The sequence below is a fragment of the Polypterus senegalus genome, chromosome 12, assembly GCF_016835505.1.
Source record: "Polypterus senegalus isolate Bchr_013 chromosome 12, ASM1683550v1, whole genome shotgun sequence".
Classification (NCBI taxonomy): domain Eukaryota; kingdom Metazoa; phylum Chordata; class Cladistia; order Polypteriformes; family Polypteridae; genus Polypterus; species Polypterus senegalus.
Genome location: NC_053165.1, coordinates 40,353,529 through 40,366,653, shown reverse-complemented (window position 1 = coordinate 40,366,653; position 13,125 = coordinate 40,353,529). Strand labels below are relative to the sequence as shown.

At 39.5% G+C, this 13,125-nt stretch overlaps 1 protein-coding gene across 1 annotated transcript in view; it reads left to right on the top strand.

Annotated features, from left to right (window-relative positions):
• LOC120540473 (nuclear pore membrane glycoprotein 210-like) overlaps nucleotides 1–13,125 on the top strand; it is a 319,549-nt gene that overhangs the window by 153,676 nt on the left and 152,748 nt on the right. The window contains exon 16 of the mRNA XM_039771311.1: nucleotides 4,225–4,398. Within this exon, the coding sequence (XP_039627245.1) occupies nucleotides 4,225–4,398 (174 nt within the window). The remainder of the gene's footprint in view (nucleotides 1–4,224; nucleotides 4,399–13,125) is intronic.

Sequence of the window (13,125 nt, the reverse complement as noted above, 5' to 3'; positions counted from 1 at the left end):
GCAAGCTTAGATCTTGATAAAAAAAAGTAGCAAGTTGTCTTATTATTTAGAGTAGACAAGTCAGCAAAAAAGGGCTACAACATTTAAAAAAGACTAAAACCTGAAAACAAATGACAAACTTATTTTTCATTTAATCATGACCATAATGCTTTAGTGCTTTGCTAGTCTGTCTTCTGTAAGATTGCTGAAATTGTGTAATCCTGGCATAAACAGGGTGTTGTATGAGACATAGCCATAAAGTCCTTTCATAATTAATGAGTTTGCTTCTTTAATCTGTATTCATTTTAAAATTCAGACTACACACTGCCATCTTTTATAGGTAACGTGGCAATGGCATCAAAGATTATGAACCAACAGTAGCATGTGTGCAAGCAACAGGAGACATTGCTATGCAAATCCACAAAATGGCAGCAAGATGATAAACAAAATGGTGTCACAATATATCTGATAATGTTTCTACAATCAAAATAACAAAATATTGTGCATAACAATTGCATGGTCTTAATGAATTCCTAACACCTTACAACTCCAGAATGCTATGTTTGAATCCTGACTTGGGTTTTCCCACTTTGTGTCAGCTTTTCACATGTTGCCCTAACCTCCACCGTCTCTATAAGCGTGGCCTGTGATGGACTGACAACCTTCCCAGAAGTATCTCCTGCGGTATGCCTGATTTTGCAGAGATAGACTCTGGTCTTCACAATCTGCCACTGGATTAAACACAATAATAAAAAAGTAAAAGAATGCAGTTTGCTAGGTCTTGGCAAGGAACAACAAGAGCATACTCACTCTGTGCAACTGCTCCATATTGTACCCAACTACTTGTAACCCAATACCAGATTTTATATTTCTTTTTCCAGAAATTCCTAATCTACTACTGCCTGGACATAACATACACAACATGCTCACACATCTAAGAAACAAAATATTAATAATGGTAAACAATGGCCCCCATTCCTATGATATAATTTAGTGTACTGTGCAACTGATTTCAGGTTCATACAGTGCTGGTTAGAAAGATATGTTAACTGTAAAGAGGTCTCTTGCATTTCAAATGAACTTCATACTACTTTCTTAACCCTATTAACAAATTTTTAAATCATTTTCTGGAACTAACAAAGACAGAAGGTGTAAAAGAATCGTACTGTAAATAGTCAAGTCAATCATTTTCCAACCCGCTATATCCTAACACAGGGTCACGTGGTTCTGCTGGAGCCAGTCCCAGCCAGCACAGGGTGCAAGGCAGGAACAAATCCTGGGCAGGGCGCCAGCCCACCGCAGGCCGCACACACACACACACATTAGTGAAGACCATTTAGGATCGCCAGTGCACCTAACCTGCATGTCTTTCGGCTGTGGGAGGAAACCCAAGCAGACACGGGAGAAAAATCCAAACTTCACGCAGGGTGGACCCGGGAAGCGAACCCAGGTCTCCTTACTGCAAGGCAGCAGTGATACCACAGTGCCACCATGCCGCCCAACTGTAAATAGTGGAGAAGTTAAATGTGGACAGAGTAAAACACCATCCATTTTTATCCAGAACAGGGTTGTTGGGAAGCTGGAGCCTATCCCAGCAAACTATTGGGAGCAAGGCAGGAACAATGCCTGCACGGGGCACCAGTCAATCGCAGGGTAAACACATGCACACACACATTCACACTAGGGCTAACTTAGCCATACCAATCCACCTAGAGCTCATGCCTTGGAGTATATAAGATTTGCTGACCACAGTAACCAATCTAGTCGCTGGACCGTGTCAATTTAAATGACTGAAAATTGCTGCCCACGTGACATTTATTGTCTGAATGTCAACCTTTTCCAGCACAGTTGTGCTCACCCCCTTTTTGTGACCACCAATAACGCGCTTGCTGATGAAACCAACGCTGTACAAAGGATTAACAGTTTTGCTGAGTTCAGCAGCAGTCTCTGCCGTTTGTTTTTTCTCTTTTCAATTTTGTTATGGTTTATAAATTAGGATGGGTGTCCATTTCACACTTATAGGTAATCTAACCTAAACATACATCTAACCTAATCTGAATATGCCACCCAGTTATATTAGAGTCTGGGAACTCTCGAAATTTTAAGATAATAGTACACTGGTTTCTTTAAATTGGGCAGCAAGTAAACACACAATGAAGACATGGCAGCAATTTTAAGAAAAAAACACAGTAACTTCTATTACAGTAAACAATGTAAAATGTACCAAGAAGATAAAAGCAGATAAGAATCTAAAATATCAGGTGCAAAAAAACTTAGAAAGCTCACAGTTCACACTCTAAAAGTTCTTTAAAACATAACAGTGGAGGATGCAGCCTTTGGTGGTGAGCAGTCCTATTTGCTCGCTATGTTACCACAGAGTTCCACTGAGGCACTCTGTTTACCGAATGCTTGTTTCATAACAGAAGTCTTTCTGACTGTGGGCGTCTGTCCCTCGTGGAGTGCGTGTTCTTTTTCACTCCTGGGTTCCTCATGTTGCTACGACAACCTAGGTACACCTTGCTACTTGTCCACCAGCTTCACTCAGTCCTCTTGTGAGTCTTCCCTCTCTCGCTGGACCCACAACTGGCATATCTCTAATGAAGCTGTCTCTTCCTCCCTGGAGGCTGGTGTCATCAACCACGTGCCTCTCGTTTTGTCATTCACATACCCTCATCTGCCGTACCCACCTACCTGCATGTCCATGCACTCCATGTGGTCTTGGCAGCATTCTTGGGGACCATCTCTACCTACACCACCCACTGCCCAGAAGTATATAATTGCTTCAGTCTCTGCCTAGATCAACATTATGATCAATTAAACAACGATACATACCAATTTCCCATATTTTCATTTGTTAAACAATAGTATTGCTGCCAGCTATTAAGAAGGACACATACCACAGTATGCTGTTTAGAAATCATTGTCCTCAGAACGTGTTAATTTTCAAAGGAAGCAGACAGTTCTGTATTGCAATATTGTATGATGATGAGACGCCAATCAAAGCAGTCTGATCTTCAAAGCAGAGGTGACTCTTTTGCAAGACAGGTAAACATCTAGATGCTGTAGACAGCCATCACAATAACTGTAACAGAATTATTCAGGAAATTTGCCTTTTCACATATCACCCCAGTCTGAACAAAGGGTGCCTATTGCTTCTTCATCTCTTGGCTTTTACATGTAAAAATAGCCAGTGTACAAAAATATTCCCCTCTGACATAAAACACACATCATTAGACAGGCAAGCTATACTTTTGTTTGTGAGGTCCAAATATCCCGTTTTTCTTATTCCTCGTTGCTGCATTCTATGCATTTTATTTTCTGATAAGCATTAATTGGTTGACAACTCTTATGCATACAAAGCCCACTCCACAATTAAAGACTAAATCAAGTCACAGACTAGTGGGAGTAAGTTGCTGGCCATCTTACATTACGTGACTATCTTCAAGAGAGAGCACCGCCAACTGCCTCTGACTCATTAAGATTATATATTATAAATGGAAGGCTAAGACTGAAAATCTCTGGAAAAGTTGTGCAATGTGACATGGCCTTATCCCACAAGTCTTTGGATTGTGGTAGCAAACCAGAGCACCAAGATTAAACCTAGGCTGATATGTGAAGAATGTGCAAACTCCAAGTACAGACCATCTGGGATGCAAACCCCAGCCTCCATACTATGTCACCTCTCAAACCTAAATAAAATGCCATTTGATAAAAATTTGAAGGACACAGTTTCATGTTCCAGATTTTCGTTCACCTGTCCGAGAACCAAGAAGAGTAACTTTTCAAGCAAATAGATCTGTCTTTTTTTCAAATATACTGTACATTTCCATTTTTCTTAGGAGGAAATGCATGCAAAGAAACAAACTAACTTCTTTTGAATGACCTGTTATTTCAGCAAATGCTTACACTTATATTAAAGAATACATTACAAATAAACATTACATTCCCAATAAGTTTTAAATTAGATTTAATCTTCTAGATTAATTTTCTAGATTATGTCCATTATCGGCACAAATAAACTTATTTCTCGTCCAGCAATTATTTTTTAATAGTGTATTCATGTGGACAGCCATGTTATTTTCTCTTTGGTATTAAATTGAAGAATTAGTAGGATTGAAGCACAAATAAAGATTTGATACCCCCTCAATCACATTTTTTCTCTCTGGAAATCAGTGGGGGCATACTGATAATGAATCTACATGTGAAAAAAGATGATGAGATCTCATTTGAATTTTTTTTCATCAGGTTTTATCAATAAGTGTTGGAAATCAACCGTGTCCAACCAACACAATGCCCATCGTAGAAAGAGTTCTAGTCAAATTTGTCTGCGCACTTCCAGCACGCCTATCACTGCTGCCTGTCCACAGAGACCCACAGCTTGACCTGTCCTGTCCACTACGACAACAAAGCAAGCAAATGGTGAGTTTTTTTAATACATTCAATCCCATTCAATCTCTTTACTAAAATTATTTTTGTAAATATTGTGTGCTGTGTTATGTATCTAATTCTTTAAGCTTCTAAACTTCCAATCAGTTAAAAGGCAAAGGATATATTTAGAATATTATAGTTTGGAAATTGTATTTTTGATATAATTTAATTTATTTTCATTTTTAGCTTTATCTGTGTTGTGGATTTTATTTTTTGGCAATTACTTATCATCCAGAAAATGGATCTGCTAAATACCGGGCATATACTGAGTCATAAGAAAACAGATTAGCAACAATATGAACTAATCTTCCAATCAAAAATGTATTCAAAAAACATTTTACTATTATTGGCAATGTTTCTTGAAGAAGAAAGAAGGCTACAGTTATTATCAACTGCATGTATTATATATATATATATATATATATATATATATATATATATATACTAGCAAAATACCCGCGCTTCGCAGCGGAGAAGTGGTGTGTTAAAGAAGTAATGAAAAAGAAAAGGAAACATTTTGAAAATAACGTAACATGATTGTCAATGTAATTGTTTTGTCACTGTTGTGAGTGATGAGTGTTGCTGTCATATATATATATATATACAGTAATCCCTCGCTATATCGCGCTTTGACTTTCGCGGTTTCACTCTATCGCGGATTTTAAATGTAAGCATATCTAAATATATATCATGGATTTTTCGCTGGTTCGCTTTCTGCGGACAATGGGTCTTTTAATTTAGGTTACATGCTTCCTCAGTTTGATTGCCCAGTTGATTTCATACAAGGGATGCTATTGGCGGTTGGCTTAAAAGCTACCCAATCAGAGCATGTATTACATATTAACTAAAACTCCTCAATGCTATAAGATATGCTTCAGCGTGGCGCTTGTTTGCTTCTCTCTATCTTTCTCACTCTCTCTGCCTGACGGAGGGTGTGAGCAGAGGGGCTGTTTGCACAGAGGACACGGACGCTCTTCTACAAAATGCCGCTTTATCGCGGTGCTTCTGTATACGTAAAAGCATGTATTGATTTTTTGATTGTTTGCCTTTCTTGGCGAGCGCTCTCTCTGACATTCTCTGCTCCTGACGGGCGCTCCTTTAAAGATAAGATATGTTTGCATTCTTTTAATTGTGAGAAAGAACTGTCATCTCTGTCTTGTAATGAAGCACAGTTTAAACGTTTGACTAAAGGGTGTTATTTCATGTCTAGAGGGCTCTAATAATGTTAACAGTGTGGGAGAGTTTATAAGGGCTTAAAATATATAAAAATAACCATACAAACATATGGTTTCTACTTCGCGGATTTTCATCTATCGCGGGGTCTGGAACGCAACCCCCAGATCGAGGAGGATTACTGTATATATATATATATATATATATATATATATATATCCTCCCGACTTCCACCTCTGACTGGAGGAGGCGGCCTAAATAAGGCTCCCGGATGAGCCCCAGGTGTTCCGTCTTTGGCGCCAAGCGTGGCGGGAGGTATCGGCTGTCTTCCTGGCAGCTCTCCGGGTGCCACACAAAGTCTTCCCCCCGGCACTTCCTGGTGTGGCGGAAGTGCCGGGCTCCCGGATAATTAGGCACCGGGCGCCGCCTGGCGGTGGCCACGGTCCCTACAGGGCTGGGCTTCAAAGCCCTGTACCGAGCCCCTGTCTAACCAGGACGGACGCCCCACTCGGTCTGGAGGAGGCACGCCCTCCTCCGGTCCTCAAGCGTCCGGCGGGCTCCAGCCCCAACCGGCAACGCGGGATAAACCGGCATCGGGCGCCGCCTGGCGTGACCACGGGCCCCTACAGGAAGGGCTTCCATGCCCTCAACCCGTGGCCCCAACAGAACCAGGACGGACGCCCCTCGCGGTCTGGAGGAGGCACAAGCCCTCCTCACGTCCTCCTGGCGTCCTATATATATATATACACACATATAAACATATATATATACATATCCATACATATACACATATACACATATATATATATATACACATTTATATATTTTAACTGGACGTTAAAACCAAGCACACCATTTGCAAATTCCCAATAAGTTTGATGTGTCACATGACCCTCTTCCTATTGAAAAAACAAAAGTTGGATCCAAAATGGCCGACTTCAAAATGGCCACCATGGTCACCACCCATCTTGAAAAGTTTCTACCCACACATATACTAATGTGCCACAAACAGGAAGTTAATATCACCAACCATTCCCATTTTATTAAGGTGTATCCATATAAATGGCCCACCCTGAGAAACATGAAAATGAGTATGAATGTTCATCAGGGCTTGGTGGGTAATGTGATGATTTGCATATCAATTGTTCTCATGGGCACCAGGAGACAGTTGCACACTGCAATCAGAACTAAGATGAAATAGCCAGTTATGTGCAGGGTCAGGTCCTTGATGACCTTGCCACTCCTGTGGTGCTGCTACAACACACAAGGACAGCTCCATTGATTTGTCACTCTTACAATTGAGTAGGTTTAATAAAGTTTTTTCACATCAAACATTACAATATCTGTCATTGAGTACTCCTTATTGATGGGCCTTATCAAGATGATGTGTCCAATAGGGGGCTTTCTTGAGCTACCTCCAACCCAGAATTAACACCAAGCACATTAGCAAAAAAGGTGTTTTATCAGTAAAATGTAATAATTTCAGGAGATTACATCTAATGATATTTTCAGAAAACAAAATCCAAAACCAACTTCCCAACTAGGCCTAACTAAACATAAGAACTGTTTCCTGATTATCACATGGGGTGTGCATTGTATCCCTCCTCAATCATGTATTCTATACCTTTTTTGAAATATTTCTCGATTCCATGTTCAACTAACACTGCACACATAGGGCTCTTAGGCCACCAACTGGACAAGAAAGGTATCCCTAGCCGTCCAAGGCGTATCTGCAGTCCTGGATATCAGTTTTCATTTAAGAAACTAGGCCATCCCATGTTGCCTGCCCAATATAATTGGTGGAAGGGAGCCATGAAGTAAAATGTTGGGTTTTCCTGCCATCATCTACCAGACGGGTGAATTCCTACTCCTGTACTCCACATCCCCTTCTGTTCTTCCATCATATCATTTACCCCCAGAGTAAATACTTCGAACATTTTATCATAGCAATAAGGGACATAAGATCCCATTGTAATAATGAGCACAAATGTTGCCCTTACCACTATGTACTCTATTTGGGCATTGCATGGCCCATCTACTGTCTTGAACCATCTTTAAGTGCTCATTACTCCACTCCTTGCAGTGCCATTCCATAGGAATAGTGTGGACTATGGCACCACCTAGACAATATTTTTAAATGGCACACTGCAGGTGTTGTGGTGTGGATAGACATTGCCCATAATGAGGTGTCATTTATGCTGAGGTAGATTTACCTGCTCATGGTATCCTGAGGCTATCCTGTGAGTAAGTGGCACAACAAAGGAACACCAACAAAAGACTTGCTGTGACAAATGACCCAACGAAAAAGCCGTACAGTGACAAATATGCACAACTAGTAAATTGTTGCTGTACTGTGCATTTTCTAATGCCATGAACACAAGTTATAAAACAAAACATATAACGCAAGAATAAACAACATATATAAATGGAGAGACAATGCAAAAGAAGGTAATGTAAATAATTAAGAAAACATGGTGTGTGATTTATAGTGCCACATTAGTAAATTGTTGCTGTACTGTGCATTTTATAATGTCATGAACACAGCTTCCAAAACAAGCCATAAAATGCAAGAAGAAAAAACAAAAATAAATGGGGATACAGTACAAAAGCATGTACTTTAAATAATTAAGAATTCAAACCATGTGATTTATAGTGCCATATTATCTGTGAATACTTGCAAATGCATAAAGCAGCATCCAGCCATATGCAAACTCCTCCACTGTCCTGGTTCATTGGAAATGCCACAAAAACAATAAATACACAAAAAATCCTGAAAGAAGATGTGCTTTACCTCATCATGTCGCACTTGGGATGATTATGGCTTGTACTCCATCACTTAACCTGCTGACCTGAGACCAACTGTTTCCATCATGTGAATCATCTCCTGCTGCCAGAAATGCTGGAACACCAGGTAATAACTGAAGTGTTACTTTTTAAAGCACAAACATCAGAAATGGGATGCTTCTAGAGAGTTTGCAGCCAAATGAGTAGCTGGCACCATTCCTCTCTCCTGAAGTGAACACTGCCAGTACCTGACCCCTGTCTATCAATATGTGCCTATCAATATCCAATCATCCACCTGTCAACTGGACCCCCTCCCTACAGTTCTAGTCAAAGCCTGCCTCCCCTCTCTGGTCCCTCTTATCTCTGCTATAATCCACTCTTCTCTCACTACTGGTACTGTTCTTTCATCTTTTAAAACTGCTGCAATAACCCCAATACTGAAAAAACCTGGTGCCGATCTGACTAATTTCAGTAATTTTCATCCTATTTCTAATCTACCCTTTATTTCAAAAATTCTTGAAAAGATAGTGGCTATTCAAATTAATTCTCATTTATCTCAAAATAATCTGTATTAACGGTTCCAGTCTGGTTTTCATCCCATCCACAGTACAGAAACGGCACTTATAAAAATTACTAATGACCTCCTTATGGCAGCTGATTCTGGTTTAATTGCTATTCTCATCCTCCTTGATATGAGTGAAGCCTTTGACACTATTTGTCACACTACTCTACTCTGTAGATTATCTTTGAATGGCATTACCCACACTCCACTAGATTGGTTCAGATCCTACCTCTCAGGCTGCACTCAGTTTGATCAGCTTAAAACTTTCACATCCAAACCCACCGCTGTTACTTCAGGTGTGCCCCAGTGCTCTCTCCTGGGGCCCCTCCTTTTCATTATTTACCTCCTTCCCCTTCATAATATCTTTTGTAAATATAACATTAGCTTCCACTGTTATGCTGATGACACCCAGCTCTAGCTCACTAGCAAAGCTACTGCATCCTTTCCACCCTCCTCACTTAGTGATTGCATAGCAGAAATCAAATCCTGGTTTTCTTCAAATTTTCTTAAATTAAATAGTGACAGAATTGAGGTTCTCCTCATTGGTGCTCCCCAGCTTTGGAACTCACTACCATCTGAACTTAGAAATATTGAATCATTTTCACTGTTTCAGATTGCTTTTTCTCTTTTATTACAATTGCTCTGTCTGATTTTAATTTTGTATTTTACTTGTGTTTATAATCTGTATTTTATCTATTGTTCGGTGTCCTTGAGTGTTTAGAAAGGTGCCTACAAATAAATAAAATGTATTATTATTATTATTATTATTATTATTATTATTATTATTATATGTCTCCTGGCTGCTACAGTATCCACAATGTCTTCAGAAGCAGCCAACACATTATCACACAGCTCAAAACGCAATTGCTAATATTATGTAGACTTTTTACAAGGGACATAATATTGTTCTATAAATTGCATATTATATGTATCCTTTATTTACATTTTTTTTGTGTTGTCTCGGAGTACTTTGTTTCTCCTTGTATAATGTGTTGTTTTGCAAGTTTTGTTCATGGTGCTGTAAAATGCAGAGTGCAGTGTTTCTTTACTAATTGTGCGCAATTGTCTCTGCATGCAATTTTTCTCTTGTTCTTTTGTGACAGTGCTTTTCTGGCACATTTTTGTCATTTTGGTCTTTCAGTATAATGACTTTTGGTGGCAGGCTTGCTAAGAGACATTTTATTTCAAAATGAAGTTCCACAACACACAACTTCAATTTCTTCAAAATTCTAATACTGAACATTCGTACCCTTCCCTTTCCAGTCATGATCCTGATCCTATCTAATAAAACGAGTGGGTGGTAGGTACCCTTTATGAATAGTTTGCTCTGGTATGTATTACAATACAAAGAAGCATGACTCCATGAAACACCAAGCTTATTCCTCAGTTTATGGAATTCTGCACATCAACTTTCCTTCAGGTAGCACAAATTCTAGGAGCAATTATTTTTTCATGAATATTTTTGGCATAATACTTAATACAAATTCCATAGTTTTTGGGGTCTCAGAAGAACTAGTATGAGCCTATCAAGAGTCTGATCTTCAATAAGCACCCTCAATCTATCAGTGCATTGCCTTTCATTGTGGGTATTGTGCAACACTCTATAGTCATGCAAGTCATCGGTTTTCTATGATCTCTGCATTTACCCTGATCATCAATACATTGCAGAGACAGTCATTTGGTCAGGTTGGTGTTGATCTTACTGAATCAGACTTCACTCACAGACAGAGCCATGAAACTGCCTCCATCCACATTACATACACCAAGGAACAAGGCAATGGTATACCTTACTATGGCACTTTTAACAAAACATTTGGAGTACTGTTTTATTTTTATTTTTCTCCATCATTTTTGACAGGTATTTTACTAGTTTTATAAATAATTTGTGAGGACACGTTTTTATGAAACATTTGTTAATGTTGTTTTAGCCAGTTTTGAAATGAGACCAGGCCCTTTCTAAACATAGTTTGTTTTGTGTGAACACAATAGAGATTCTTCATAAAATACATAATAAATACCAATGTCATTGCAAAAGAAAAAAGATGCCATCAGGATGCGGGCCATCACTTGCTTCTCCAGTCTTTTATCCATTGTCTGTATATGTTTGCTCTTTTGCCCATTTTAGCTTTTCCTTTTTACTTGCCAGTTCTGATATGGCGTATTCTTTGTAACTCTGCTTCTAAGGTCTGCATCCTAAAATCATCTTGATACTAGCATTTGGCATGCATTTAAGGAAGAATCCTAGTAAATGACATTTAACATGACATCCTCTTATCAATCTGAGCATTTCCTTTATTTTTCTTTTCTGGTTAGATCCAGTATGCAATCTTCTCACAAGACAGTAATAGACATGTCCTTTGTATGACATCTTCAGTTTCTTGGCAATGTGCTGCACGGAATAACCTTCATCCATCCCAAAAAAATGTGTCTCTTGAGAAATCAGTTTAATTTTGGCCCTTTTTTGAACCCAGCATCGACTTTTAGGAATGCAAACTAACTAAGGAAAGCTAATTTACTTGCTTTATTAAACATAATAACAGGTTACAGTGGTGCTAATGCAATTACAAAGATTCTCTTTTAACCAATTAGGCAAAACAAGATCCAAAAACATATTGTATAAGCATTGTCAAAAGATATGGAGAAGCTAACAAAAATGAATAAGTAAAACGAGGATACAAAAAAAAGCTCAAGTCAAACCAGCAATTAAGCCCTTTCACACTTCTCTGTCTTCTTATTTCCTATAGGCATTTTCAATGAGTAAACTCTCTTGTGGTTGTCCTAAATCAGGGCAGAATTGTCAAAGAAGAGATTCTGTACTATCACTCTGTGTTCATATTTAACTTTGACATTGGAATGGACTTTTGAAAGCGCAAATATTTGTCTTGGACTTGGCGCACATGAAAAACTGCACAACAGGTGCCTTCTCAATTAAAAACACGACACACAGCTTATTGTAACTGCAGTGTGATTAAATTATTTTTTTCTGGCTAACAATACAGTACAAATGAACAGTTTAAATTCTGTTTGTCCACATATTTTATGGCAAAAACTTAATAACGCACAACAAACATGAAAAATGTTACCGAAAACAATGGAAAGACAAATGGTTGCCTGGTAAACACAGATCAATGTGTTTTTGTTTATAAAATTAGAGCTAATTTATCTTGTTTATTCTATTGTCTATTCTATAGTTCAATATACTGATAACTGTCAAAACAAAGCAAGCTAAGTATTACAAAAAAACCCACAAAAAACAGACTGGCTGAAACTGTTAGTATACTGGAATAAGAAAGCTAACACAAATGACCTTGGTAATTATAAAGATATTCCTCCATGAAAATGTTACATCCTTTGTCCAGTTTTGATGTTTTTCTTGTGTAGTGTATTTCAACAATACTTCTTACGTGGTGTGAAATGTGGCCCGGACAACGCTTTGTCACCCAACACACATATTTATTTACAACTATTTGCAAAGAGTCAAGTCCGCGCACAACCCAGTGGCTCCAGCACCGATCACCCAAAGTCCAGGCCTCTCTTTCCAGTGCCATCCTTCCGGCCGCTTCCACTCCTCTCTCTCCAGACTTCCGTCCACTTCTGCCCGACTCCAGTCCTCGAATGAAGGGAGGCAGCCCCTTTTATACAAGCCCAGGTAGGCTCTAGCTGCTCCCCGACACTCCTCCGTGGACACTCCCCTGTGTGGCAGAGATTGTGTATGTCCCCAGTCTTCTCCCCCCCAGCACTTCCTGGTGTTGGTGCTGAGGTCCAGGGCTCTTCAGGCACCGGGGTGCCCCCTGGCATTGACCACGGGCCCCTACAGTGCAACCAGGGCAGTCGCCCCCTCGTGGTTTGGAGGAGGCGCAAGCCCTCCTCCGGTCCTCCTGGATGTCCCAGCTGGGTACCACCCCCAGCCGTCCACCACAGTGGCAATAATCAACTATTGAAAGTGGAGCTAGGTAAGTGGAATAAACTCAGTCCATTGCTGGCTAACTAATAGGAAGCAGATTTACCTGTTGACATGTTACTTGTACAATGCTTGAACTTATAAAAAGGTAGTGACATTGAACTTGGGAAATTGACATTCTAGGTGTTTCCTCAGAGAAATTAGAATGCAAGACCCCACAGTCCTTGGGAAAAAATACCCCTGAATAAACCAAACAAATCAGACGTTTCCAACATTACCTTGTGAATTCTTCCGTGCA